This window comes from Sus scrofa, chromosome 1 (assembly GCF_054392235.1).
Source record: "Sus scrofa isolate SSC_HxYL_T2T_F1_AM1 chromosome 1, Sscrofa_HxYL_maternal_Yorkshire_Landrace_v2.0, whole genome shotgun sequence".
NCBI classification, from domain to species: domain Eukaryota; kingdom Metazoa; phylum Chordata; class Mammalia; order Artiodactyla; family Suidae; genus Sus; species Sus scrofa.
The window spans coordinates 33555547-33582602 of NC_139383.1; the positions used below are offsets into that span (position 1 = coordinate 33555547).

A 27056-nucleotide genomic window follows, 5' to 3' on the forward strand; every position below is an offset into this window, starting at 1 on the left:
TGGAGCAGGATGGAGGATGATGTGAGAAAAAGAATGTAAATTTGTATGTGTGACTGGGTCACTTTGCTGTATAATAGATAATTGACAGAACACTGCAAACCAACTATAACAGAAAAAATAAAAATCATTTTAAAAAAGATGAGAATTCTCTTAATTACTGCTAGTAACTCTGCATCCCTCAAGTCAGTGTTTCTATACTTAATTTGCAAGTCATATACTAGGTAAGAGTTCTCAAGGGCCTGAAAGAAATATGCCCCAAATGCCTTTGTGAAATTCACTCTCCCCTCGTACATATGACATTGGATGAGAAGAACCCCCTAAATGGCTTCCTAAGCTACCAAAAACCTCTCACCTGTAGAAGTCCCTGGCTGGGCACAGGGAAATTCTTGACATAGGACCTTAGGTTGCTCCAGTTTTGAGGGTCATTTGTCTTTGGAATCAGAGCAATAAAACGTTGGTTGCTATTTTCATATACTATATCACTTGATCATGGTTATCCAATCCCTTGTTTACAGTTTAGCACATAATGCCCTAATAATTATATCATTTCACCACATTTAGAGAAGTTTGTCTTAAATGTCTATTAATGAATAGTTAGAGAAATATGGCTAATTGTCTAAGTTCAGTAAATCAGTTGTAATTATTATGTCATCATTTCAGCCCAAAAAAATCATCAGATTACATATTAAAAAAAAAAACAAACAGGAAAAATGTCAGGTTATAATGATGCTGAGGGCCAGTTTATTATCTCTTTTCTTGACTTTGGCTGCAACTGTTGTCATCTACATCTAAGTTCCACTCATTTAAAATGATATAAATTTTATTAATAGAAATAATTAGGTTCTACTGAACTCTATGAGTACTTAATGCATTTATTATATATTTCTGATTTTGACACACAGACACCATTGAACACTTCTACGAAGACAGAAGAAAGTGAAATAATCAGAAGCAGCATTCTTTGTTAGATGATATATATTTTTAAGGTCTTGTTACATATTACCTTCTTGTTCATTAGAAAAATGGCACCCATTTATATTACCATCAGCCATAAAAGCATTTACCCTTTTCCTTGCAGTCCTGCCAATACTAAGCTAAATCATTTTTATGTCTCTAAGAATTGATGAACAGCAAACATCCAGAACCATTAATTGCACACTAGACCTTCAAATTTCTATGCTAGTTTTGTTAGAATCAAGATCGCTTAAGAAAAGATTTTGCCTGAGAATAATTCAGGTTATTCACACAATTATTTCAACCTGACCATTTCTGTATTCACTGTTTTCCTTAAAAGAAACCATTTGCAAAAATTCTAGATCACTACACTGTTTATTAACCTAGTATTAGCTTTTTTTTTTTTTTTTTTTTGTCTTTTCACATGAACCAGGCTCCTAAGGTCCCTGTCTTTCAGTTCCTTTGGCCAGCAAAGATGGTTCTATCAGATTTCTACCAAGATATCACACATTTGTTGTATTTTTTTGTTCTCTGACCTATTATGGGAATTAAATATTTCCTGACACTGACTGATTTGGGCTTTCATCCAATGAACTCTACTAGATCATAATATTTTATGGTATTAGTATTTTATAGTTAAATTCTACATGTTAACATTTTCTTTAGGATTTCTGCATTAATATTTTCTCTCACCTATACACACACACAATTTCTACGGATTGACACTTTACTCTCAAAATTCACATGTTGAAGATCCAACCCTCAAAATGATGGTATTTGAAGATGAGGCCTTTGGCAAGTAATTCGGTTTAGATGCGGTCACAAGGTTGGGGCCCTTATGATGAGATTAGTGCCTTTGTAGGAAGAGACATCAGAGAACTTGCTCTATCATGTGGGACACAGTGAGGAGGTGGCCATCTGCAAACTAGGAATAGAGCCCTCACCAAAACCTGACCATGCTGGCACCCTGCTCTCCGACTGCCAGCCTCCTGTTGCTTAAGCCATCCATCTGTAGTATTTTTTTAGGGCAGCATGGGGTGACTAATATACACATCCTATTGGTTCTGTTTCTCTGGAGAACCCTGACTGATACAGATGCCTGCCTTCTTTATGCTCTGAATCAACTTAACACTGAAATTCTCTGTACTCTGAAAATTTGAAAAAAAAAAAAAATCATCCACAAAATCACTTTTGGATTGTGATTTCTCTAAATACTTTCTGTGTTTTTTATGTGGTTGTTCATCTGTTTGGGCTTTATATCTCTTCTGGGGGGTCAATGATTTTTACATTTCTATAAAATCATCTCTTTCAGGTTTTCAAATTTTGTTTGCAAAGTTCTGTAACATATTGTCATATATTATCTTGTCCTTTTTTTTTTTTTCAATTGTGGTTATTCCGTCATTACTTTAGTCTTCAAAATGAGGGTGTCACACTGTGATTTCTAAATAATTTCAAGTTGCATCTCTATTTCTGTTCCTCATATATTTGATTTACTCCAGATAACATTTTTCAAACATTACTGATATTATTACCTACCCTATGTTGCAGAAAGTTGTGACCATGTGATGATGTTCTAGCCACTGCAATTGAGTGGAAGTTCAAATCAACATCACTTCCTTCAAAGGGAATTACTACTTATCCTCTACTTTCACTCTTTCCCTTTTTATGTGGGGCTGCAACTGAGAGGCTCAAGGCAATACTAGCATAGAGTGTCTGTGCTGAAATTTCCACTCCAGGAAAATAAAGGTGTCCTTGCTGTGCTATTGAATTGGATTAAAAAAAAAAAAAACAAAAAAAACAAACAAAAAACAAAAAAAAACCCAACTCACTTTGAACAGATGATTCACAATTTTGGACAAACTCATAACCAAAGCTGTTGTTTCCTTCCCTTCCCCCTAAGCCAATGGTACAGTAGAGTTTGGGCTAAATTTTGCCAGTGAGCTGTCTTCTACCATAGAGACAAGATGACACCCTAAGAAATGGCTAAGCAACAAGAAAGCAACAAGAAAGACCTGAGTCCCTGGAAGACTTAATGAAATCTGTGCCTACCTCACAGATGTAACATAAGAAAGAAACTGATTTATGTCTTTTTTGAGCCACTGTGTTTTGGGGTTTCATTGTTGAGTTGCTAAGCCTATACTTCAATATACTTAATTTCCATTCTACACAAAGTATTGACTTGATACTTGATATTGACTAAATAAACTCATCTCTCTATTCAACTCCGGACTCATTCAGTGCAGATAATACTTTCAACATGAGATAAAATTCAGTCTAAGTCAGAATGTCACAGAAATGGATCTTGTTGACACATACTTAAGCACACTGAACTTCTGTTATCTATTTGAGTAGTTTTATTATATCTTGTTTTTCCATTTTACTAAAATCTATGTGAAATGGGCATCATTCTGTTTAATGGTATAATTGCCTTTTCATTTATTTGGTACATTTCTGAGTAGAATATTCTTCCTCTCAAAAGAAGGGTTCCCCTCCGCCCCAGTAATTCATGAAGGATTTCCAGTCAGTCAATTCCAGCCAAAGTTCCAAGGAACTACAAAAGTTCATTTTTAGGAAACAGTGACTCTACAGATGTGCAACGTGTCAATCGTCACTACTGCAATTTTCCTTCTTTGTGCAAACAATGAAAATAAAAGAAGTAACTCCCTTCATGCCAACTGAATGTGGGCACCCCAAGGGCTCGTCAGGCCAAGTGAATCTTTCAGTGCAGAATACAATATTTACGTTTATGCAGTACTACATGTTGATAAATGTTCGTTAAATATATATGTGCCAAACACTATGCCGCATATAAAATACAAAGATTATCCTTACCTTTGAAATCCTTACATATTATCTGCTAGTGGGAGAGACAAATGAGAAAATAAATAGTCTTAATACAGAGTAGTGATGTTGACAAGAGGACTGTGCCAGTCAGTTATTAATTTATTGCCGTTCTGCTCCAAATCCAATTGCTCTTTGCCTGCTTGTGAAACTGAAAGTTTTTTCCAGATGGTGTAATGTTAAGCTTTGTCAGTAGAGGGCGCTGGAGGGACACTGCAGGAGGTAGGATGGCTCTTCCTGGTTCCCTTGTACTTCAGCATTCATGCTCCTGGAATGCTGGGCTGACACTCAGGACTTCCAGTGGAGATCACCTTCAGTGAGTTTCAGCAGCACCCCTGCAGAAGTCTTGTCGGTGAGTTCCAAAAGTGCCCCAATAGGATTTCCAGGAGTAATTGCAACAGTACCTCCCAAGGCAGTTTACAGGTGAGTTCCCGCAGTTATCTTAGACAAGTTCACTGGCATCCCTGCATCTCCAAACAGCAGCTTCTGCAGAGTTCTGCAGTCACTCCAACTAGCGTCTCATCAGTAAATTGAGTGGCACATCCGCACGGGTGAATTCAGCTGCCTTCTGGGGGCGTCCAGAGAGTTCAACAATACCTCTTGCAGGTGACAATGGCAATTTTCTGATGAGTCCAGCCAGCTTCCCAGACAGTTCAACAGCAGCTTCCACAGGAGCCTCCAGCAAATTCATAACCGCCCCAGCAGGCAGTATCCCCTTAGCATCACTGCAGAAAGCTTCCAGCCTGTGAGTCCCGGCCCCTACAGTCCAAGGCCACCAGCCTCAGCTTGCTGACTGTGGACCAGCTCTGGCCTGGGCACCTAGTGAACCTCTCCACCATCCAGTGGGCAGCAACTACTGCAAAGAAGGCTGAGTCCCAGCCTTGGGGACAGCCTCCTTCCAATATTCTTAATTTCCTTACAGGAGTTTCCTCTGAAAACAGCTAATAATTCTTCATATTAAGCCCTCTTTTCAAATTACTGTGGGGTTTCCATCTCTCTACTGGACTCTGACTTATAAACATTATCATTACTATTATTATTTTGCTTTTTTAGGGCTGCACCCACGGTATATGGAAGTTCCCAAGCTAAGGGTCAAATTAGAGCTACAGCTGCTGGCCTATGCCTCAGCCACAGCAACAAGGGATCCAAGCAGCATCTGACAGCGACCTACACCATTGCTCATGGCAACGTCAGATCCTTAACCAACTGAGCAAGACCGGGGATTAAACCCTCATCCTCATGGATACTAGTTGGGTTCATTAACCACTGAGCCATGAAGGGAACTCCTAAACATTATTATTTTAAAAAAAATTATATTTGATTATGTTCTGTCCATTTCTGCTTCTAAACATTATTATGCCTTACCCATAAATAAATTGATTGACTCTAAATTTAAAATGATATATAGCAATTCTTGCTGATGCTGAAGAAGCCCATCTTTGCTAGAGAAATACCTGGCAGTCTCTTTAAGTCAACACACACCACCTAAAAATGAAAGCTAAGGAAAGAGTGTATCATCCAGAGAAAATTATTTTCCCAGTCAAGAACTGAAGCACATCATAAACTTAAAAAGTCTGATACTCCACTGGCCTTGGAGATTAAGCTTGTGAAACATGGTGTATTAAACAGCCAGTGCTCAACTTGACTGCCTGACCCTGGACACTGAAGTTTCAGAATAGAACTTCTGTGTGGAGACACTTAGGTCCACAGGAGTAAGACTGAATTCTGTTTTTAATTATTTTTTATTTTGAAAAATATATTTATTTATGTATTTATTTAGGCTTCCCCAAGGCATATGGAGTTCCCGGGGCCAGGGATCAGATGTGAACAGCCATTGAGACCTAAGCCACAGCTGCGTCAACACCAGATCCTTAACCCACTGTGCCAGGCCAGGGATAGAACCTGGCTCCCAGCTTTCCCAAGACACTGCCGATCCTGTGGTGCCACAGCAGGAACTCCTTTTATTATTTTAAAAAAATTCTTTAAAAATATGAACCAGAAGTTCCCATCGTGGCGAAGCAGAAATGAATCCGACTAGGAACCATGAGGTTGCGGGTTCGATCCCAGGCCTCACTCAGTGGGTTAAGGATCCGGTGTTGCCGTGAGCTGTGGTATAGGTCGAAGACACAGCTCGGATCTGGCATTGCTGTGGCTCTGGCGTAGGCCAGCAGCAAAAGCCCCAATTAGACCCCCTAGCCTGGGAACCTCCATATGCCACAGGTGTGGCCCTCAAAAGACAAAAAAAAGATTAAAAAAATATGAATCATGGAATAGCATTTTATATGTGGAAGCAAGCTCTCATGGAATTTAGGAGGGCATTAAACCTATTACTTTTGTAAGCATCACTAATAAAAACATTTGAGATCATATATTGCAGGATTCAGCTCAGTAACGTAGTCTCTACATTGTGTTATCTGCAAATTATGTTATCTGAAACACATAGTAGGACACATCAGTAGGGAAGAGACTCATGGATATGACAAACAGAACTTAGGAGAAAATGCAGGATGAAGGCAGGATGGGTTGTGGAATAGCAAAGGAGAGGGTTAGAGCAAGTAGCCCAGCACAGCCAGAATGTAAAACACGTGGCAGAATATAATGGGAGTCAAAGGTATAAACACAAAGAGTCTCAAATCCTATGCTAAGAAATTAAATTAATTCTTTTTTTGTTTTTCCAGAGCCTGGGGCATGTGAAAGTTCCTGGGCCAGGGATCAAACCCACACCACACTGCAGGATCCTTAACCCTCAATGCCACAAGAAAACTGGAAGTTAATTCTTAATCATTTTAGCGTGTTGAATAAGAAAGTAAAAAAAGCTTATCTCAGGAGGCAGAAATCCAATTTAAAATGACTTTAAACAGATTTTGCTAGCTGACCTTCCAAGAGGTGAGGTAAGGGAGGCATTTGGGTGAATTGGTCAATTCAATGATACTCACCAAAGACCCACGTTTTCCATTTCTGCTCCCCACTTTGTAAAAATGTTGGCTTCTTTACAAGGCTGATCTTCTTAAGGTGGAATGTTTTTTCTTCCTGGTGGGATCTGCTATCTTAGCAGGGTGTGGGGGCTCCTAGGAGTGGCTGCAATCTCCACTATAAAGCACTGATGAACTTTGACACTTGACCCTGGACTTCCAACCTGGCTCCACCTATTAGCTATATATCTTGATCCCTTCAAGCCTTGGTTTCATCATCAGAAGTGATAATATTCTATCCGTATCCATTACTAATTACTATTTGCGCCTGTTTTCTTTTGACATCAGCAAATATATAATCATACACTGTAAATTTAACACGTAAAACTGCTAAGTGCTATTCAAAGACACTTCTTGTGGCAATGAAATGTGATGTTTGTAAAAAAAGAAATTTGCTATGCCTGGCAAAGAATAAGATGCCGAAGGAATAATGTCTGTGATTTTGCCAACAAAACGGAGAAATTCTTGGCTTCGATGATTTGGACACACTAGGTAACCTTTGAGAACCAGCTTTAGTGAAATTAATGAACAGCAAAAAATTGTAGGAGGTGAATGAGGGAAATGGTATAAGGAGTCTCTGATATAAAATAAAATGAGTGGGTCCATCGTCCATGGTAAAGGCAGATGTGCTACCTCTGCTGCTTCTATTTTTATTCAGGACAGAGAAGCAGGGATTAAAGACCAAACACTTCCACATTGATTATTTGGACTTATCAGGTCTGCACAAAAAGATCTGCATCTTCCTTTCTAGCTATGGAATATCCAATTTGGTTATACTGAAAACTTTACTTTTCCATCTGGAATCGCTTCCCCTAGGAAATGTCCCTAAATGAACTCCATCAATTTTCCAATTGGTTACCGCAATTAGGATTGCCACCTGTGCTTTAACCTAAACTGACAAGTGAAAACCAGTCATTGTGCAGATGTATACAATTGTATAGATGCAAATAGTCAGTGGTGGTTGTGGGGCCTGACTTAGAGATGCTCCAGAATGTGTCCTGATGAAAGTACCCTCTGGAGAGGCACGGGGGAAGGAAGCCACAGAGGGTTCTGGGCTCCAGCAGCACCTGAGTCTTAAGGGGAGCATGGAAGGTACTCAGAGGATGGAGGAAGCAAGGGAGAAAGGGGAAGAGAGAGACAGAGAGAGAGGAGGAGGGGAGAGAAAGAACTTTCCTAAGCTAAGTGATTGGATCAATGGGCCAAGGTGGACCTGGTAAGGATTTAGGAAGCAACTCGTAGCTCACACTGGTTTCCTGTTTGGCCTCTCACAGCTCCAGCTCTCAGGATACAGCTCCATGTCAGCCATGAAATCCTCTGGGATTCACCCTCAGAATTGCCTGGCTAGAAGTTTTTCATTGTGTTATCTGCAGACCATAGAGAGCCAGTGTGCCTGCTTTCAATAGTGGCAGAGAGAATGTGCTCTGGATGTGGCTCAAAACAACACAAAAATGAAACTCCCAGTTAAAAGCCAATTTACTTATATGTTGGACACTTACGACAAAAAATGTAGCATCATTTGGCCCAAAATGAAAAACTGAGGGCGAGTTAGAATTTAGGTTCATATCACATTCAAGAACTTCAGCTTTCCTGTAAGTGCCATTTACAGATTAGCTAACAAACCCACAATTCATTCTCACACAAGCATTTATGAGCACATGCCATGCACCACGCCTTGTGCCAAGCTCTGGAGAAGGGATTTGGGTTTACAGCTCACAAATAAGCCACACTGCCTGCTTTTACTGAGCTTGCCATCTGAAAGATTTAAATTTCAAAATGTAGGCTATTATAATATAGGTTAACATTTAAATTTCAAAAGTTGCACAATTATTTTGTAAAAGACTTGTTTTTCTTAAAGTAATTATCTCTAGGCAGATTTCACTTGTGTAGAGATCAATTAATGCATGGCACGTTGCCTAGACTTTCAAATATAGGCAATTCCACACCTAATCCTTGAGCAAAGTGATTGGCTGGGATTAAAATCCTTTCACTACCTAAACCACATCCTTGACCTCCTGAGGCAACTTAATTGTGCAGAGAGAGAGTTAAAGACTAAACATTGCTGATAGCTTCCAAACATCTCCATCAACCTATCAATCAAAAATATTTGCTAAGGACAGTGCAGTGTGTTCTTTTTTCCTACGTAACTTTTTTTTTTTTTTTTTTTTTTTTTTTTTTTTTTTTTTTTTTTAAGGAGGAGGATGGGGAGGTCATCTCCCTGGGCTAGAAATTACCTCCAATAAATCTCATCCTCTTCTCACCTGTCGGTTCTCCCTTTCTCAGGTCAGGGGGATAATCCACCGCGTGCAAGGCCCTAGCACGAGCCTGGCAGCCGAGCATGCTCAGTAGCTGGGGCAGCTCAGCGATCGAAGTCGGCTCTGGCTTGCGCGCGGCTGGAGGAAGCGTAGGGGCTCCTGCTGCAGCTGATCCTCGTTCCTGGAAAGCCGACCTTCCCCGCGGAGTAACGTGCGCCTGCCGGAGCCTTGGTGCAGCCAAACAGCCGCAGGCTCCCAGGGCGTCCTCGCCGCAGCCACTCTGCCGGCTCAGCAGCGTGCGTCTCGTGCTCCGCGTCCTCGTGTCCGCGCTTCAGCCCGGGGCTTCTAGCAGCTGCTGGATGATAGAGCAGAAATGACACGCTGTGGTTCACGGTGAAGGGCGAGTGAGAGCCGCTTTTCTTCGCAGCCAGAAAGAGGAGGTGTGTCGGGAAACCAGCGCTCTGGGAAGATTCTTGCGGCGAGCGGCTCCAAAGCACCGTTTTCTTCTCCACTTCTTGCCACCCGGGCATCCGGTGTTCTTGACCTGGGAAAGATGGTTATAATAGTAACAAAGCTGGTGCACTGCTTTCATCTCAGGTAAGGAGAGCAGCTTTGCATGTTTTTCCTCTTTTCAGTATATTTTTTAGCGCCAAAACTCACAGCTGGGAAGGGTCTTTGAACTACTGCTAGCTTTGTTTTCACATTACAAGTTGTTTTGAAAGAGGACTGAGGAAAAAGAGTTTCTGTGTGATTTTAAAAATCCTTTTAGGTTGAGGTTGAAAAGAAGCATTGGTGTTCTTTCTTACCTCTGTTATTTTATTCTTGACCCTGTCCTTGACCTGCTTGGTAAAGTGTAGGTCTCTATTTGCAAGATGAGATTAAGGGGTTTTTTGGTACGTGTTTTTTGATTTTTTTTTTATTTTAAAGATGCATGGACTGTTCTAGGAAAGGGTATTTCCATGTAGACAAACAGATATCATAATTGGTAGCTTTTTCCAGATAATCTTTCAGGTACAGCCAAGAGAGAATAATTAATGATACTAAAATTGAACATCAACCTTGATTAGCATTGAACTTAAACTGACTAGAGGAGATATTCATACTATTTGCAGTTATCTGGCTATTTGTAAAAACAAAAATGAAGTATTCAAAAACTCTTGAGAAATAAATAGGAACCCACAAATTTAGAGAAAAGCAAAAAATTAGCACCCCTCATGTTTTTTTCTGAGCGTCTCCTCAGAATCATCAGTTGAAAAGTTAAGAAACATTTTCAAAGTGTAGCTCTGTGGTTGCAAATTAATGTTTTTGATGGAAACAGTGGAGTCAACTTCTTCAGGTGCCTTTTTTTTTTTTTTTTTTCCCCCCCTTGGTCTTTTTTTTAGGGCCATACCTGCAGCATATGGAAGTTCCCAGGCTAGGGGTTGAATCGTAGCTACAGCTACCAGCCTATACCACAGCAACACAGGATCTGAGGCGCATGTGAGATCTACATTGCAGCTTGAGTGATGCCAGATACTTAATTTTAACCCACTGAGTGAAGGCAGGGATTGAACCTGCATCCTCATGGATACTGGTGGGGTTCTTAACCCTCTGAGCCACAACAGGAGCTCCAGGTGGCTCTTGCGGCACTTCTTATAAAGAAAAAAAATAGGAGAGGCTTTTGAATATAAACCAAGAACGTTCAAACAAATGTATTTCGCTCTTTGCCACCAAAAAAAAGCTATTCAAAATGCCATGTAATTATAGCTACAGTTTTTATTACCATTAGTTTGGCTGGAGGTTTTGAAAGTATGACTTTTCCAAGGAAATCCTAAATTAACACGTTCATAGTAGGTCTGCAAGTATTGCCTAACATTTAGCAATTGTAAACAAATGGGGCAGAAAAATCTTTTCTTTATAATCTGATATTAGATTTATTTCCTGCTTAATCTAAGAGAAACTTATTAATAACAAGTCATTTAAAACAATAACTGCATACTATTTCTTTGAGACATCAAAGGACTTTTTTCAGAGTTCCCATTGTGGCACAGCGGAAACTAATACGACTAGTATCCATGATGATCCATGACCCCTGACTCAGTGCTCAGTGGATCAGGGAATTTGGCATGCTGTGAGCTGCGGTATAGGTCGCAGACACAGTTTGGATCCTGTGTGGCTGTGGCGTAGGCCGGCGGCTGTAACTGATTCGACGCCTAACCTGGGAACTTCCATGTGCTGCGGATGCAGCTCAGAGAGCAAAAAAAAAAAAAAAAAAGGACTTTTTCTTAGAAAAACTGCAACCCCCAAATTATAAATCTTGCAGGGATAAAGAGGAAGAAAGACAAGAAAATACTTGATATTGACTGGTAAATGCTTGACGGAAAGAAAGTTGGAGTCTCTGGACAGATTCGTTGCTTCTAAAGCCTTCTTTTATTTTATTTATTTTTTTGTCTTTCTGTCTTTTCTAGGGCTGCATGCATGGCATGTGGAGGTTCCTAGGCTAGGGGTCCAATCGGAGCTGTAGCCACCAGCCTACCCCAGGCCACAGCAATGCCGGATCCTTAACCCACTGAGCAAGGCCAGGGACCAAACCTGCAACCTCATGGTTCCTAGTCAGATTTGTTAACCACTTAGCCACGATGGGAACTCCCTCAGAAGTGTTTTTATTTTAATAATAATGCATATTTTTTTTCGTCTATCCCCCAACAGATTTTTTCTTTTTTTTAGGTAGCAGTCTTAAAAAAGCTAATCAGCTATCTTGTATAGCATGAAAGGTGTTAGTCCTGATCACTGATTGCTTTTGATTTTCCACTAATTAGGATGACTCTTAACTTAGGTTTTAGCAATTTGAGGAAAGGAAAATTGTACCTATACAGAACCTGAAATACTCAAACATTAAATGGAGTCTGGGCAAGGAGCCAGAAATATCAAACTAGTTTTAGGGTTGATATGTTCATTTCCAAAATTCCAGGGATTCTGTGTTTGTCTTCAAGGACATAGTCAGCTTTCAGCCCAACCAACAACTTTCAGATTGTCACTTCTCGAAATTCAACTTGGGGAGTTCCCATTGTGGCTCAATGGAAATGAATCTGACTAGGATCCATGAGGATTCAGGTTCGATCCCTGGCCTCACTCAGTGTGTTGAAGATCTGGCGTTGCCATGAGCTGTGGTCAAGATCACAGATGAGGCTCCGATCTGGAGTTGCTGTGACTGTGGTGTAGGCCAGTGGCTACAGCTCCAGTTCGACCCCTAGCCTGGGAACCTCCATGTGCCACGAGTGCGGCCCTGAAAAGACAAAAAAGAAAAAAAAAAAAAGAGAAAGAAATTCACCTTGGGAATATAGATACATCCTCATGTTTGAGGATAGTATCATTTCTCTGATGTTCTTTTTTGCAGAATAGCTCAGCAATGCTGGGTAGATGGAGGTGGTGGCGGTAGGGGTAGGTCACTGGTGATGGCAAAGGTGCAAGTGCAGGTGGCTTCTGAATATTTCTTGAAACACATCAGTCTCTACTTTCCACTCCCTCCTCCTGCATCTTTAAGTTTCTTCAATTATTGTGTTCGAATGCCTTCTATCAATTAAAAAAAAAGTTGTAAACCCTTGCAGAGTTAGCCTGTTGGATCCCTTAGAAACCTTCAGCTCTAAGAAGTCACCCAGTAAAAGCATTCAAAAGATGAGCCCTAACTAAACCCCCATTTTCTGCTTCTGCTACCATAAATCATACAAACGGGTGGTGATGCCATAGCATGCTGAGAAGGAAAATGCACAATCTTAATCACTTTCTCAAGCACATCATAAAATAAAGTTGAAGGCAATGTTCAGAGAAAATCTTTCCAGTTGATAACTTTTTTCCTCCCCATTTTCTTACCAAAGGGTTATCAGTCACCTGTGCGATGAGCTCTGTTGTAATATTCAGGATAGACGGACATGTCTCCAAAGATATTAAATCATAGCCTCAGCAGCCAGACTTAATTGCTTTAATAGTTTTGGTGTTTGTCCAATAGAAAACTTAGACAGGAACTTATCCCCAGAAGAAACAAAATATTCCATCCTCTTATCACTTAAATTTACAGGTACTATTTTTAGTATCCTGTGAACTCTTTTTGAAGGCAATGCTTTATTTTTAGGAAACGAGTCTATTCTGGATATTCTGGTAAAACATCTCTTTGGGCTTAAATAAACCAGAAGTTGTCTCCTTTAAGTCTGGATGGAAAAACAAGTTCATGTGCCACAGGTTCACCTTATTTGAACATTATTTTATTAATACTAATAATCAGATGCTGGGGCTCTATGATCTGTGGTGTGTGCTCTCTGAATAAACCACCGCCTCCTATATCCCAAATGTGTACCACTCCATTCCCTGGGGTTAACAAGGCTGCATTTGACTCGCCAACCTAATAGGTAACGCATGCTATTTGGCATCCCTGCTTTTGCAAAGACATGGGTACCAGAACTCTCATGGAGTTTTTGGAATCTCTAGGGCTAGCCCAGTGACAAGCTGGAGCTGATAGGCTTGATCAGGCCTTGAATGGACCTAGAGAAATCTTGGGGCTGGGAAGACCACACATATTTTTTAATAGGTTTTGCCCATAGGCCTCCACCTTTCCACCTGTATTTATTAGGAATGGAAGTTGAGCTTCCCAGGCAGCAGACTCCTGAAACGTGAAAGGGAGAGATCTTGCAGTGGACTCTGATGAATCCTAAGAATATGCTCTTACTCTGATTTCAAAATCCATTACATTTTATAGGGGTGTCATATCTCAGTTATTAAAAATATTAATATTGTTGGGAGTTCCTGGTGTGGCACAGCAGAAACAAATCTGACTAGTATCCAGGAGGATGCAGGTTTGATCCCTGGCCTACCTCAGTGGGTCAGGGATCTGGTATTGCTATGAGCCATGGTGTGGGTCACGGACGCGGCTTGGATCCCACAGTGCTGTGGGTATGGTGTACGTAGGCTGGCAGCTGCAGCTTGGATTCAAGCCCTAGCCTGAAAACGTACATATGTCGCAGGTGTGGCCCTGGAGGGAAGAAAAAAAAGCCTCTCAAATCTTTCCCTCCCCCCATTTTATGGGTCAGTGTTTTGGGTCAGTCAACTGCTTCATCGTTTTCACCCGTCTGTTAAGCATTCTTCTGTCTCCGTTCTTTGTCTCCTCTGTTCTACAGCCAGGGTGATGGTTTGGTGTTTGACCATGATGGTTTCCATATTATATGAAACAGTGTGACATATCTCGATAATCTCAACTTCTCAGACATACCAGGTGCATCTCAATTTGCCTTCATTTTCTTAAGTTTATTTTCTCCCCTCTCTGATTGTTTTACCCCGTGGTCTAGCTATGTTGATCTTTGTTTCTTTAATGGGTTAATCTTGAGGCTTCAGCCTCTGTGCCTGCTGGGTCCTCTACTGCAGTGTCTTTCTCTTCCTGCTCCAGGTGGTGTAATCCTGTTCACTCCTGCAGATCCAGACCTCATGTGTCTATTTCTTGGATTCTTCAGAGGTTTTCAGTCATTCCTCCTTTGCTCCTGAAACAATTTGATTAATATTAAGGCAGTCTTTTTTTCAAAAACGACTCAATTAATGGTAATTTATTCATTTCATGTTAATACATAATATTTATTGTGTGCCCTCCACCTGCCCGGTACTGTCTTAGCTCTTGAAGATCCAGGAATGAAAAAAATAAGGACTTTCTCTCCATGGATGTACAGTCTAATGGGCAAGACACCTACAAAGTGAGAGACTGTGACAGGGTCCAAGCAGGGTGCTATTTGGGGTTGTTATCACTATTGTTATTACAGAGTGTGGCCCTTGTTCAGACCAGGCTGCTTTCTTCAGCCCTGTAGGCTCACGTGAGCAATCAATCCATTTAATCCTGAAATTGTGTGCCGAGGTCCATGAATTAAAGGGCCGGGTTGTGTGACTTATTGAAACAGAACCATCATGGTTGGAGCAGCAATCAAGTGTCAATTGTCTCACTGGCATTATTTTTACATTCTTAGCTTTTTGAACCAATGGTCCTATCAGATCTCTTTTCTCATGCCCTGCATATTGTTTTGGTTTATTGGTTTGTTTAAAGTTGGATTTTATTTCTTTTAGAGTACTTTCAGGTTCCCAGCAAAATTGAGGTGATGATGCAGACATTGCCCATGTACCTCCTGCCCCCACACTGCCCCCCCCCAACTATCGACACTCCCCAGCAGAATGGCACATTCGTCAAAACGGATGAACCCACACCCAGGCCATACTTTACATCAGGGCTCACTCTTGGTGGTGTACATTTTATGGGTTTGGACAAGTGTGTAATGACATGTATCCATCATTATGATATCACACAGAGTACTTCCACTGCCCTAAAAGTACTCTGTGCTCTGCTTATTCATCCCTTTCTTCCTTCCCCTCACCCCCTGGCAACCACTGATGGTTTTACTGTCTCTACAGTTTCGCCTTGTCTGGAATGTCGCATAGTTGGAATCATGCAGTATTCAGTCTGTTCAGATGGGCTTCTTTTATCTAGTAACATGCATTTGTTTTCCCATTGTCTTTTCATGATCTAATAGCTCATTCTTTTTAGTGATGAATAATATTCCATTGTCTGGCTGTACCACAGTGCATTGTTTCTTTATTTTTTATTTTTTTTTATTTTTTCCACTGTACTGCATGGGGACCAAGTTACACATACATGTATATATACTTTTTCCTCCCATTATTGTGTTGTGATGTAAGTATCTAGATAGAGTTCTCAATGCTGCACAGCAGGATCTCATTGTAAATCCATTCCATGAGCAATAGTTTGCATCCGTTAACCCCAAGCTTCTGATCCCTCCCACTCCCTTCCTCTGCCCCCAGGCAGCCACAAGTCTCTTCTCCAGGTCCATGATTTTCTTTTCTTTTCTTTCTTTCTTTTCTTTTTTAATTTCATTGTTTCTTTAGAATTTTTGTTTCTTCTGTTTGACTTGGGTCTAGGGTGGGTAGGGATGGGCAGGGCTTTGTGGTTTGGTTCCAGGCCCATGGTATGCACTTACTTAATGGTTACTCTGCGAGTAAATGATTGATGAATACATGAGACACAGTGAGTTCTCTTTCTCTCCTTTCCCTCCTGTCTGTCCTTCACCAGAAGCAGCTTCCAGACTAGATAAATTTGTGCCCATGAGAGAGCGTGCATTTCATTTTTGCTTTTTTCCTCAGCTCATCTGCCATCACTTCTTAAACTCAGCAGTCAGCAAAGTACAGCTCTTGGGCCAAATCTGGCCTGACACCCTTTTGGTAAATAAAGTTATAGTGGAAACCAGCCACATGCATTCATTCATATATTATGAAGGGCAGAGATGAGTGGTTGTGACAGAGACCAACGACCTGCAGTGCCCAAAACATCTACTCTCTAGGCCTTTATAGCAAAAGTGTTCTAGTTTCTACTCTCACTAAGGGACTGGAGGCTGAGATCAGGATGGCAAAGTACCTGCTTATAGGAACTTTTCCAAAGTATGGAGTAATATGCTTCTGGGATTTATTTTGATTTGTATGTCGACGATAGAAACTATACAAGAAAATCTGGTAAAATCTGATCTGTCATCGAGACAGATGATTTTGAGCTAATTCATTTTTGGATTCAATGGCTATGTTTAAACTTTAACATGAATCAGAATCACCTGGAGGGCTTGTTAAACTGCAGCTTTTCCCCTCCCCTCAGTGAATTCCTAATTCTGTAAGTCTGAATGATGCTTCTGAAGCTGCATTTGAAACAGGTGCCCGGATGTTGCTGATGCTGCTGGTCTGGGGACTACATTGTGAGAACCAATGATTCTGAGCCTTAGATGCCTCTCAGAACCACCTAGGGAATTTAACTCCCTCACCCTGACTTTTTAGGGCCACACCCGAGGTATATGGAGGCTCCCAGGCTAGGGGTTGAATAGGAGCCATAGTCTCTGGCCTACACCACAGCCACAGCACCATGGGATCTGAGCTGCATCTGCAACCTACAGACACCACAGCTCAGGGCAACGCCAGATTCTTAAGCCACTGAACAAGGCCAGGGATCAAACCCACTTCTTCATGGGTGCCAGCCAGATTTCTCTCTGCTGAGCCATGACGGGAACTCTGCAATTGAACATTTTTTATCTTAAAAGTAAAACATGCTTGTGCCTCCCCCCAGACTTAGCAAGTCAGAATCCCTAAGGTTGGAGTGTATTTTAAAAAGAATAATTGTGAAGAATACTTAATCGTTTTACTTTTAGAACTGTCATATGGGGTTTGCTGGTTAAGGTGTGTATGAGCTTTTTTGATGCTAACACGAACTTATTTAACAATAAGTTTAGAGGACTTTTAAAAAATATATATATATTTTCTGTATAGGGTCACACTTGCAGCATATGGCAGTTCCCAGGCTAGGGTTTGAATCAGAGCTGCAGCCACAGGCCTACACCACAGCCACAGCAACGATAGATCCTTAACCCACTGAGGGAGGCCAAGGATCAAACCCTCATCCTCATGGATACTTGTTGGGTTCATAACTCGCTGAGCCACAAGAACTCCTAGAAGTTTTTTTTTTTTTTGGCCATGTCCTTGGCATGTAGAAGTCTCCAGGTCAGGGATCAAACCTGTGCCATAGCAGCCACCCAAGCCATTGCAGTGACAACGGCAGATCCCTATCCAGAGAGCCACAAGAGAACTACCGAAATAAGTTTAAAGCAACAATAAGATAGAGATTTCATTATATTCTTAAATTTTAAGAAAAACCGTAAACCGGAATGTTGTTTGTTGTATGTATATTACATTTGTCAGTGGACTGCCATAAAGCTATAGTCCAAAAAAGCATGCTGAATTCAGCAAAATTCTTTTTGTTTCTTAGTAAATTTGGAAAGTATTTGTAAATTTTGTTTTTTTGCTGTGTCACATTTATTCGTAATTCTATACTTGATAATTTCCCTTTCCACTTTTCTTAAAAGTGAGCAGGGTTTTATTTTGTGGGTGGTGTGTGGTGGGCAAAGGGGAGGTATGACCAGTTCACATTCTGCCACCTTCCATCCAGTTCACATTCTGCCACCTTCCATCGTTTCACGGTGGCAGCCTTAAATGTTCAGATGCCTTCTAGAAATGGCTAGAAATATGGCTAGAAATAGTACAAGAGAGGTCTTCTTTCCTGGCTTTTTCTCCTCTGTCTGCAGAGGGAAAACATCCCTTACCATCTGGGTAGGTATTTTTTAAGCAATATAAAGCCCTGTTGCTGCATACATGCTTTTGTTTAGACTTCATTTCTCCTCTCCTGCCGTTTCCACATACTGTATTCTGTGTTCATTTTAATTTTGTTGATTGCTATTTGGGATGTTCTGAAGCCAAGTATTATGTCAGAATACAAATAAGGCAAAACACACCCATGAAACAGTAAATATCTAAGAACCACATCTTTGTCACTTTGGCCACTAATGTAGAAGCCTCGGCAATCAGGAGCCACACAAAGAACTCTTAAGCCCTGTGTTTAGGAAGGACAGGCATTTCGGTCATGCTTTTGGTCTGTGCTTTAAAATTATTTGGCCTTAAAAGGATCGGATTTGGTCTTGGAGATCCCCAAATCTTTACAACAAAATAGCCATCAACTTCTCAAACTACGTAATTCTGTACTATGGAATCATGATGGTTATTAGCATGAAGTGTCAGAATATGAGCTTGAGAAAATGGCTTAATAAGAATCGTGTTCTGGGGTGTGGAAGCGCTCTTTTATTAAGGGCATTTGGATTAATTCAGGTCTCAAGTCAGCTGTCTTGAGTGAAAATTTCCACACATTTTTTTTTTTTTTTTTTTTTTTTTTTTTGCTGCATTTCATTAGGAGATTAGAAAAGATATTTAGGAGCTATTGTGAGGGAAGCAGAAATGAAGCTCTGTTATTCTTTCCTTTTCACGAGCCCCTGGATGTCACTTGCTTATGCTTCAGTCAGCTTTAAAAAGGGGGCTTTTACTGGTAGGGACTTATTGTTGCAGTTTCCAGAAAGTATTAGCACCTGGGAAAACCCCAAAGTAATGGGATTGTTAATTGATTATTTGCGTTCTTATTTCAGTGCAATCATTGGAAGAGCAAGGCACAGTTACTCAACTAGAAAAATGGAAATGGAACATCTTTCTTAATGATAACATTTCTTAATGATGATATTTGGTTACCTCATCACGTTTTGCCTCTTTGGGGAATTTCATTTTTCAAGTGGGAGGGTGCTAGATTCCTCCTTTATATATAAACTGGGCTGGTGTCATGAGCATAGCTGAGGGCTTTCCTTGTTTTGAGAGTAAAAACAAAGTACTTCTTGTTGCTTTTTGTATGGCTCATGAGGAATGTTGTTTAGGTCAGTGGGCTCCCGAAATGAACATGCTTTGCCCACACGCAGATGGGCCCTGTGCTTGGCTGAAGGCTCTGCTGTTGCCTTCTTGAAGTGCTTCATACTTTCTGAACAGGCAGCCCTTCCTTTTTATTTTGCACTGGATCCATAGTCATGTAGTCAGTCCTGGCAACAGGAACTGTAACTTAAACTCCTCTTTGATTTCCCTGCAGATATTTAGCATCGTGCCTGATGCACAAATGAGAAAATGAATGAATGAACGAGTGCCCCCTTAGTTCTGGGAGTAAAACAAAGTAGTAGTTGTTGCTTTTAGCACTGCTGATAGGAATGTGGTTTCAGTATATGGGTTCTCGCAGTGGATTTGCTTCAGACATCATGAGTTGTAGATGATTGCTGTGAGCTGTGGTGTAGGTCACACATGTGGCTTGGATCTGGAGTGGCTGTGGCGTAAGCTGGCAGATGCAGCTCTCATTGGACCCCTAGCCTGGGAACCTCCATATGCCGCAGGTGTGGCCCAAAAAAGGCCTCTCAGGTCGGGCTCTCTCATGCCTGCATGGACTCCAGTCTTTGCCCCAGGAGCTCGGCCAGGCCTGAAGGTCAGTGCCCAGTGGTGGATATGAGTTTGCGATTTGTCAAGGTTGTAAAGAAAAAGGCCTGTTTCAAGTGACATCACGTGCCATTTAGGAAACAGTGGGGATCCCCAGGCTAAGAATTCGTATAACACATCCAAGTGCAGGATGATGACTATATGATACCAATAGGGCTATTGTTTTTTAATTGCTTATGCCCCCAGTGGAAGGGGTATGAGCGTCTGTGTACTATAAGCTACCAGCGCCCACAGTATGAAGTGAAGGTTGGCCTTACAGTCCATGCTGCAGCATAAAGTACCAGCCTGCTACAGCCTGCTGGCCTCCTTTCAGGGCTGGCAGGACTTCCAGGTAGCGGTAACCAGTGGGGAATACAGTATGGAAAGGCCCAGTGGTCAGCCTGGTGCCTTCATGTGCAAGGGGACATGGCCTTGCCCAGAACTACGATAGATTTAGGGGCGGGGTGGAGTGGCGGTTGTCTAGGTGTAGGCTTGTCCATCCCTTACAGCACTGAAGGATTCTCAGGTTTTCATTTAGAAAGCAAGGCTTCAGTGCAAGAGGGTATCTCATAGATGTCATGGATCAGAGTGGGGCAGATGATATGCATCTCTCTCTCTCTCTTTTTTTTTTATTTTTTGCCTCTTGTCCTTTTTAAGGGCCGCACCTGAGGCATATGGAGGTTCCCAGGCTAGGGATCTAATCGGAGCTGTAGCTGCCGGCCTACCTACGCCACAGCCACAGCAATGCCAGATCCCAGCTGTGTCTGTGACCCACATCACAGCTCATGGCAACGCCAGATCCTCAACCCACTGAGCAAGGCCAGGGATCAAACCTGCAACCTCCCAGTTCCTAGTCAGATTTGTTTCTGCTGCGCCACAGTGGGAACTCCGTGATATGCATCTCTTAATGAAAGATGAAGATGCTTACAACGTACAAGTTTTTCAGTACATACAGAACCTTATAACTCCAGACACTCTGGAGCTGTACCAAGCTCATGTTGCTGAGTGAGAACATCTCGTCTATGAAAAACTCCTAAGAAAGAAGTTTCAAGAGGGAGTTCCCTTGTGGTGCAGTGGGTGAAGGATCTGGTGTTGTCCCTGCAGTGGCTTGGGTCACTGCTGCGGCTCAGGTTTGATCCCTGGCCTAGGAACTTCGATATGCCACAGGCATGGCCAAAAAAAAGTTTCAAGAGGAGAGGTAAAGAGCGAAGTGTCTCCTCCCCAGAAGGAAAGAGGTATCTTTTAAGAGTAAGCAGCCTCGGGACTCAGAGGTCCCTAACAACTCAACACCAAACTGTCCCTTGACTCTGAAGAGTTTTCAGATTAAGAGATACTTAGTAACCAAGGCAGGAGGAGATTGGTTATAGTGGGTGGAGAGGTAGACAGGACAATAGCTAATAACAAGGAATTAGGAATAAAAATTATCCAAAAAAAGAGAAAGTCATTTTTGAACCACTTGCATGCTTTTTAAAATTACTTAGTAGAAGTTCCCGTCGTGGCTCAGTGGTTAACGAATCCGACTAGGAACCATGAGGTTGCGGGTTCGATCCCTGGCCTTGCTCAGTGGGTTAAAGATCCGGCGTTGCCGTGAGCTGTGGTGTAGGTCGCAGATGTGGCTGGGATCCCGTGTTGCTGTGGCTCTGGCGTAGGCTGGCGGCTATAGCGCCGATTCGACCCCTAGCCTGGGCACCTCCATATGCTGCTGGAGCGGCCCTAGAAAAGGCAAAGAGACCAAAAAAAAAAGAAATTACTTAGTAAATACATTTTCTGAGCACCTGTTATGGGTCAGATACTATGCTAGACACAAGGATACAAGGATGCAAAGACAGGTTAATTCCTGATGTCACGGAATGTGAATTTTGGTGGCTGAGACAGTTAATGAACATGTTGGAGGGAGTTTCCATCGTGGCTCAGTGAGTTACGAATATGACTAGTATCCATGTGGATGCAGGTTCCATCCCTGGCCTCACTCAGTGGGGTAAGGATATGGCATTGCCATGAGCTGTGGTGTAGGTCAAAGATGTGGCTCAGATCTGGCGTGGCTGTGGCAGAGGCAGGCAGCTGCAGCTCCGATTTGACCCCTAGCCTGGGAACCTCCATATGCTGCAGATGTGTGCCCCCCCCGCCCCCAAAAATAAACATGTTGGAGTGATGAGTGCTATGGAGAGGATGTGTCTTGTGTACATGGGAGATTATAGACCTTGCAGTGGGTGGTCAGGAATCTGGGGTGTCTTCCTCTTCTTCCCACGCCACATGTACTTGCTACACTAATAAGTCAGCTGAGCTCGTTATAAGCTAACATATCTTAGGATCCAGGATGAAATTCACCTGCTTGGCCAGCCATCGAATAGGTTGGTGGTATAGGACGTTTTATGGGGTCTTAGCCTGGCTTTAGTGCTGCCTGTGAAATCGGTACCGTAATAGCAAGTAGCTCCTTTCCAGTTGTTGGGCGTGTGGTAATTGAGTGCGAAGAATGGAAGATTGAACTCATGCTACTGTCTTCCTCTCTCTAAGAAATATGTCTGGCCGACTTAAGGAAAATAAAAGCAAAATGCCAAGCAGGCGATGCTTTCTTCTGCTAGTATTTAGGTTGACTTTTGGCAGATGTTCCCCTTGTTTGATATTTACTGAAATACAGAAATTGGGACTGCCCAAAGAGGAAATGGTTAAAGGGATATCATTTTTAGCCCTAAATATGTAAATGTTAATAGACTAAAAGGAGAATATGTAGGACTTAATCAACAAGTGAGGTTTTTTTTATAATATTAATTTTTGTTACAGATTTAACACATTGTACTTTTTGCTAGAGCAGTTAAGACCCTCTGGGATAATTAGTTTTTTTAAATTTAGACTTGTAGAAAATTTAAGCATCATTAAAATGATCAACTAGAGTTGATAGGTTATATACATGAGAGGAGCGACTTTTATAGCTCTGGAATTCTGAATTAGATAATATCACGTCTCAACTTTTGTTTAGATGTAGATGATTTATAATTTTATAAATTATGAACGATATATAGATTTATAATTTTTAGGGCACTAATTATAGAGTCTAGCTGAAAAATCATGAGCAGATTATTTTAAAAAATTAAATGTCTAGATTTACTCTTAAGATTGATGAAGTGGCAATATTTTAAATTGTAGAATTTTCAGTATCTTGGACCATCTGATCTAATCACTCATTTTATATGTAAGGAAAACCGACACATTAAGCAGTTTGCTTTGGGATCTGGGGATTATTTCACTTTGAAGTGTTTACAGACATGGTTTCAACCATTTATAAGTGGAGAGGCCATTTGACATATTACTTATAAGCATTCCTGGATTGGGACCCTGGTGGTGGTTGTTTTACAGACATTATGGCTCTATAAACTTGAGAGACCTACTTAGTTTCTCTCAGGCTTCAGCTCCTCATCTGTACAGTTTGGAAAATGGTCATGCCCTCCTCCCTTGGGATTAAGTGACATAATAACCACAAGCACACAGCACAGTGTGGGGCATCCAGTAAGAAATCACGGGAAGCTCTTGCTATTGTTTAAACTGAAACAGAAATACTTTGATCAAAAAGGATCTTTCCATGGGGTTCCCATTGTCACACAGTGGAAACGAATCTGACTGGTTTCCATGAGGATGCAGGTTCAATCTCTGGTCTCGTTCAGTGAGTTGGGGATTTGGGTTGCCCTGAGCTGTGGTGTAGGTCACAGACAGAGCTCAGATCCTGAGTTCTTGTGGCTGTGGTATAGGCCTACAGCTGCAGCTCCGATTCCACCCCTAGCCTAGGAACTTCCATATGCCTCAGGTGTGGCTCTAAAAAGTGGGGGTAAAAAAGGATCTTTTCAAAAGATAACATTTTAAAACAATATATATTAGAAACACCCCAGATACGGTTTTTTCCTAATTCTTTCTGATTATTGTAGCCATCTTTTTCTTGAAAATTTAGATTTAAACACCAGAAGTTCTCCAAATGTTACTACTACTCAGCCACATAGTACTTAGCTAAGTAGGTGGTTTTTGTTTTGCTTTGAATTACTGCTAATATTTAAACAACAGATAAATTAAGTAGCATTTGCTATGTGCCAGGTACATGTATCAATGCATTTAATCCCCCACAAGACCCCCAGCGAGAGGAGTTCCCGTTGTGGCGCAATGAAAATGAATCTTAACTAGTATCCATGAGGAGGCAGGTCCAATCCCTGGCCTTGCTCAGTGGGTAGAGGATCCATCTGGTGTTGCTGTGAGCTGTGGTGTAGGTCACAGATGAGGTCACATCCCACGTTACTGTGGCTGTAGTGCAGGCCAGCAGCTGTAGCTGTGATTTGACCCCTTCCATATGCCACAGGTATAGTCCTAAAAAGCAAAAACAAACCAAACAAACAAACAAAACCCAAAAGACAAACAAAAAAAACCCCTGAGATAGGTATTACCATTGTCCCTATGTGGCACATGTTGAAACTTCACCCCAGAGTCTGGGGTCACTTGGGTCCATGTGGAGAAGCTGAGGTTTGAACTCCACCTGTTGGCGTTAAAGTCACTACTCTCACCCATTAACTGTACTGAGCACATCACAGGAGAATTTCTAGTAAGTAGAAGGCAAGGGCACTTCAGTTATTGTACAAATCTGTACCTGATTTGCCCAGATAGGTGCTAATCCAACCAGGTATTGGCTTCGGAGAACTCAGTTTCATAGGGTTACTCATACTTGACTAAACATGGTGGCCATTAGTTGTCTACTGACACAGATCATTGACTCCAGTAGGGACAGTACACATTCCTTTTATTTTTTTTTTAATCCATAACAATCTTCTGAGATGGATGATGACACGTACGATGATGCCCATTTTACAGATGATGGAACAGAATCTAAAAGTATAGTTTCCTCCAAATCACAGCAGCTTTGTCTCACTCCAAAGCCACTGTAATACTTAAGCTTCAATAATGAATATTGTGTATATCTCAGTTCTGTGCCCTTGGAACTGTTAGTAAATGATGGTGATTATGAACAGTAAAGGCAACAGAGTGTCATGGAGAAAGTCCCCTGGTATCCCAGAATAATATATTATCCGATATCTGAGGATATTCAGTAATTTTCTGTGTTTCAACTCCAGAAAGCAAGAGTCTGTTTCATATGACAAATGAGAGCAGGACTTTGAACTAGATGATCCTTTTCTAGAGTAAGCCTTTGGTCTTCCCAGCCAGGATGAGAATTTAGTCAGATATTCTCTTAAGTAACACTAGATGGCGCATGAGAACAAAAGAGTTGGGAGCCATTTACAGAATGCATGTAAACCTTATTTTGATTTGTATTAGAATTTATTTTCTGAAGTGAATCATTGATTTCAGATACCTAACGTAGGGAACACCTGACCTGATATTCTGCTGATATAAAACTCTACCTTTTCTCTAATTTGGAGTAGAACTTTGATAAATCTAAGCAGAAAGCCAATTCTTTATTTTTGGCAGAACATTAACCAAACAGATCTCCTGGCAACATTTCTGTAAAGTAATTCTGGCCCTACCAGAGCAAAATTAAAGTAAATAGAATATCTGAAAGAGATGGTAGAGTCAAGGAATAACCTATGGGCTCCACAAAATGAATTTCTGTGCTTTTTTGGACATTGTAATATACGTAGGTTACTGGGAATGCAGGCTTGTGATATTATGTAAAGCACAAAGAAAATAGCCAAAAAGAGTACACATTTATTCTCTAGAGGTATTTGTTTTTAGGTCATGAAACTTCCGTACGTTGGGCTCTAACTCAATTTATTTGTGTTTTCAACTGTTACTCCTAATTTTTTTTTTTTTTCATTTCTTTTTTGATCATCTGTGCTTTCTTGGAGGAGTTATAGAGCCTAGTGAGACAGAGCAAAAAAAAAGGGGCAAAACAAAGGAAAGAGATTATTATAAGGATGGAGACAAGGGATGAAATATTCAGATGAGATGGTCTGATGGAACCCAGGTCAATATAATTTCACATCATTTTCTGTGTATCTCTGAAGAAATTAAAAAATAACGATGGCGAGATGGATTCGTTTAAGCCCCTGTACTTTCAAATTCAAGAAAAATGTCGAAAGGGAAACAGTAGCCTGTGTTAATTTTTAACAACAGCTTTCCAGGCGAGAAGAAAAATAGCATCATTACAGAAATGCCTCATGAGTATCTTATCTTTGCTCTTCACAACTGTATAAATTGTTAAGAGCTAACCAGTTGATGTAACGACAGGTCAATTATTATTGAATCAAGGTGAAGAGTTAAATTTAATGAGCACTTACTGTGTGCTTAATATTGGCTACTGTTTATTTGTATTATCTCAATTTTCTGGGAAGGGGGCTCATTTATTATCTTCACTTTATGGAGGAAAAAAACTGAGGCTTAAGGGGGTAAAGTAATAAGCCCACGGTCCTTTGGGACTGATGGGAGAAGCCTGGTCTGTCTGATTCTTAAGGTCCCACTTGGAACCGTGTCAAATGTGGCTTTCCCTTGAGATACATGTGGCATTTGAGAGCCAGACCTATGCCATGTCGTGAATTAATTGAAATAGTCTTTAGATGTCCTCTGATGCTCTCCTCTTTCTGTCTGTACTCCAGGGTCCTAACCTCCCCTGGGACAGGCCCATTGCTTTCCTAGAGAAGCTTAGTGTAAAACACTTAACAATAAAAACAAAAAAGCTCTTTTAGGCGATCCCTTGTGGGGTAGTGGATTAAGGATCAGGCATTGTCCCCGCAGCAGCTTGGATCACTACTGTGGCGTGGGTTAGATCCCTGGCCCAGGAATTTCTACATGCCATGGGTGCGGCCAAAAAAAAAAAAAGGAAAAAGAAAAGCTATTTGACCTGTGCTTGTGATCCCTTGAAGTTAACATGATGCTTGCACCCAGGCTCTAATGTTACTAATCAGGTAAAGTGAACTGTTATTTTGGCTGCACTCAGGCCATGCAGAGGTTCCCGGACCAGGCATCAAACCTGCACCATAGCTGTGACCCAAGCCACAGCAGTGGCCATGCCAAATCCTGAACCGCTAGGCCACCAGGCAACTCCTACAGGGAACGTTTGATGTGTTGGGGCTGCTTTCTTAGATTTGAATACAGGTCCTCTTATTCAACTCCAAAACGGTGTGCAGCTCTCATGTATGGTGATTAACCTTCTTGATTGCCT

The 27056-nt window shown here is 41.3% G+C and overlaps 1 protein-coding gene across 2 annotated transcripts in view; it reads left to right on the forward strand.

Moving 5' to 3' along the window:
* Positions 1-9108: 9108 nt before the first annotated feature.
* ARHGAP18 (Rho GTPase activating protein 18) overlaps positions 9109-27056 on the forward strand; it is a 190491-nt gene continuing 172543 nt past the window's right edge. For both annotated transcript variants that reach the window (XM_021088428.2, XM_021088430.2), the window contains exon 1: positions 9109-9616. In XM_021088428.2, the coding sequence (XP_020944087.1) occupies positions 9573-9616 (44 nt within the window). In that variant the 5' untranslated portion in view covers positions 9109-9572. The remainder of the gene's footprint in view (positions 9617-27056) is intronic.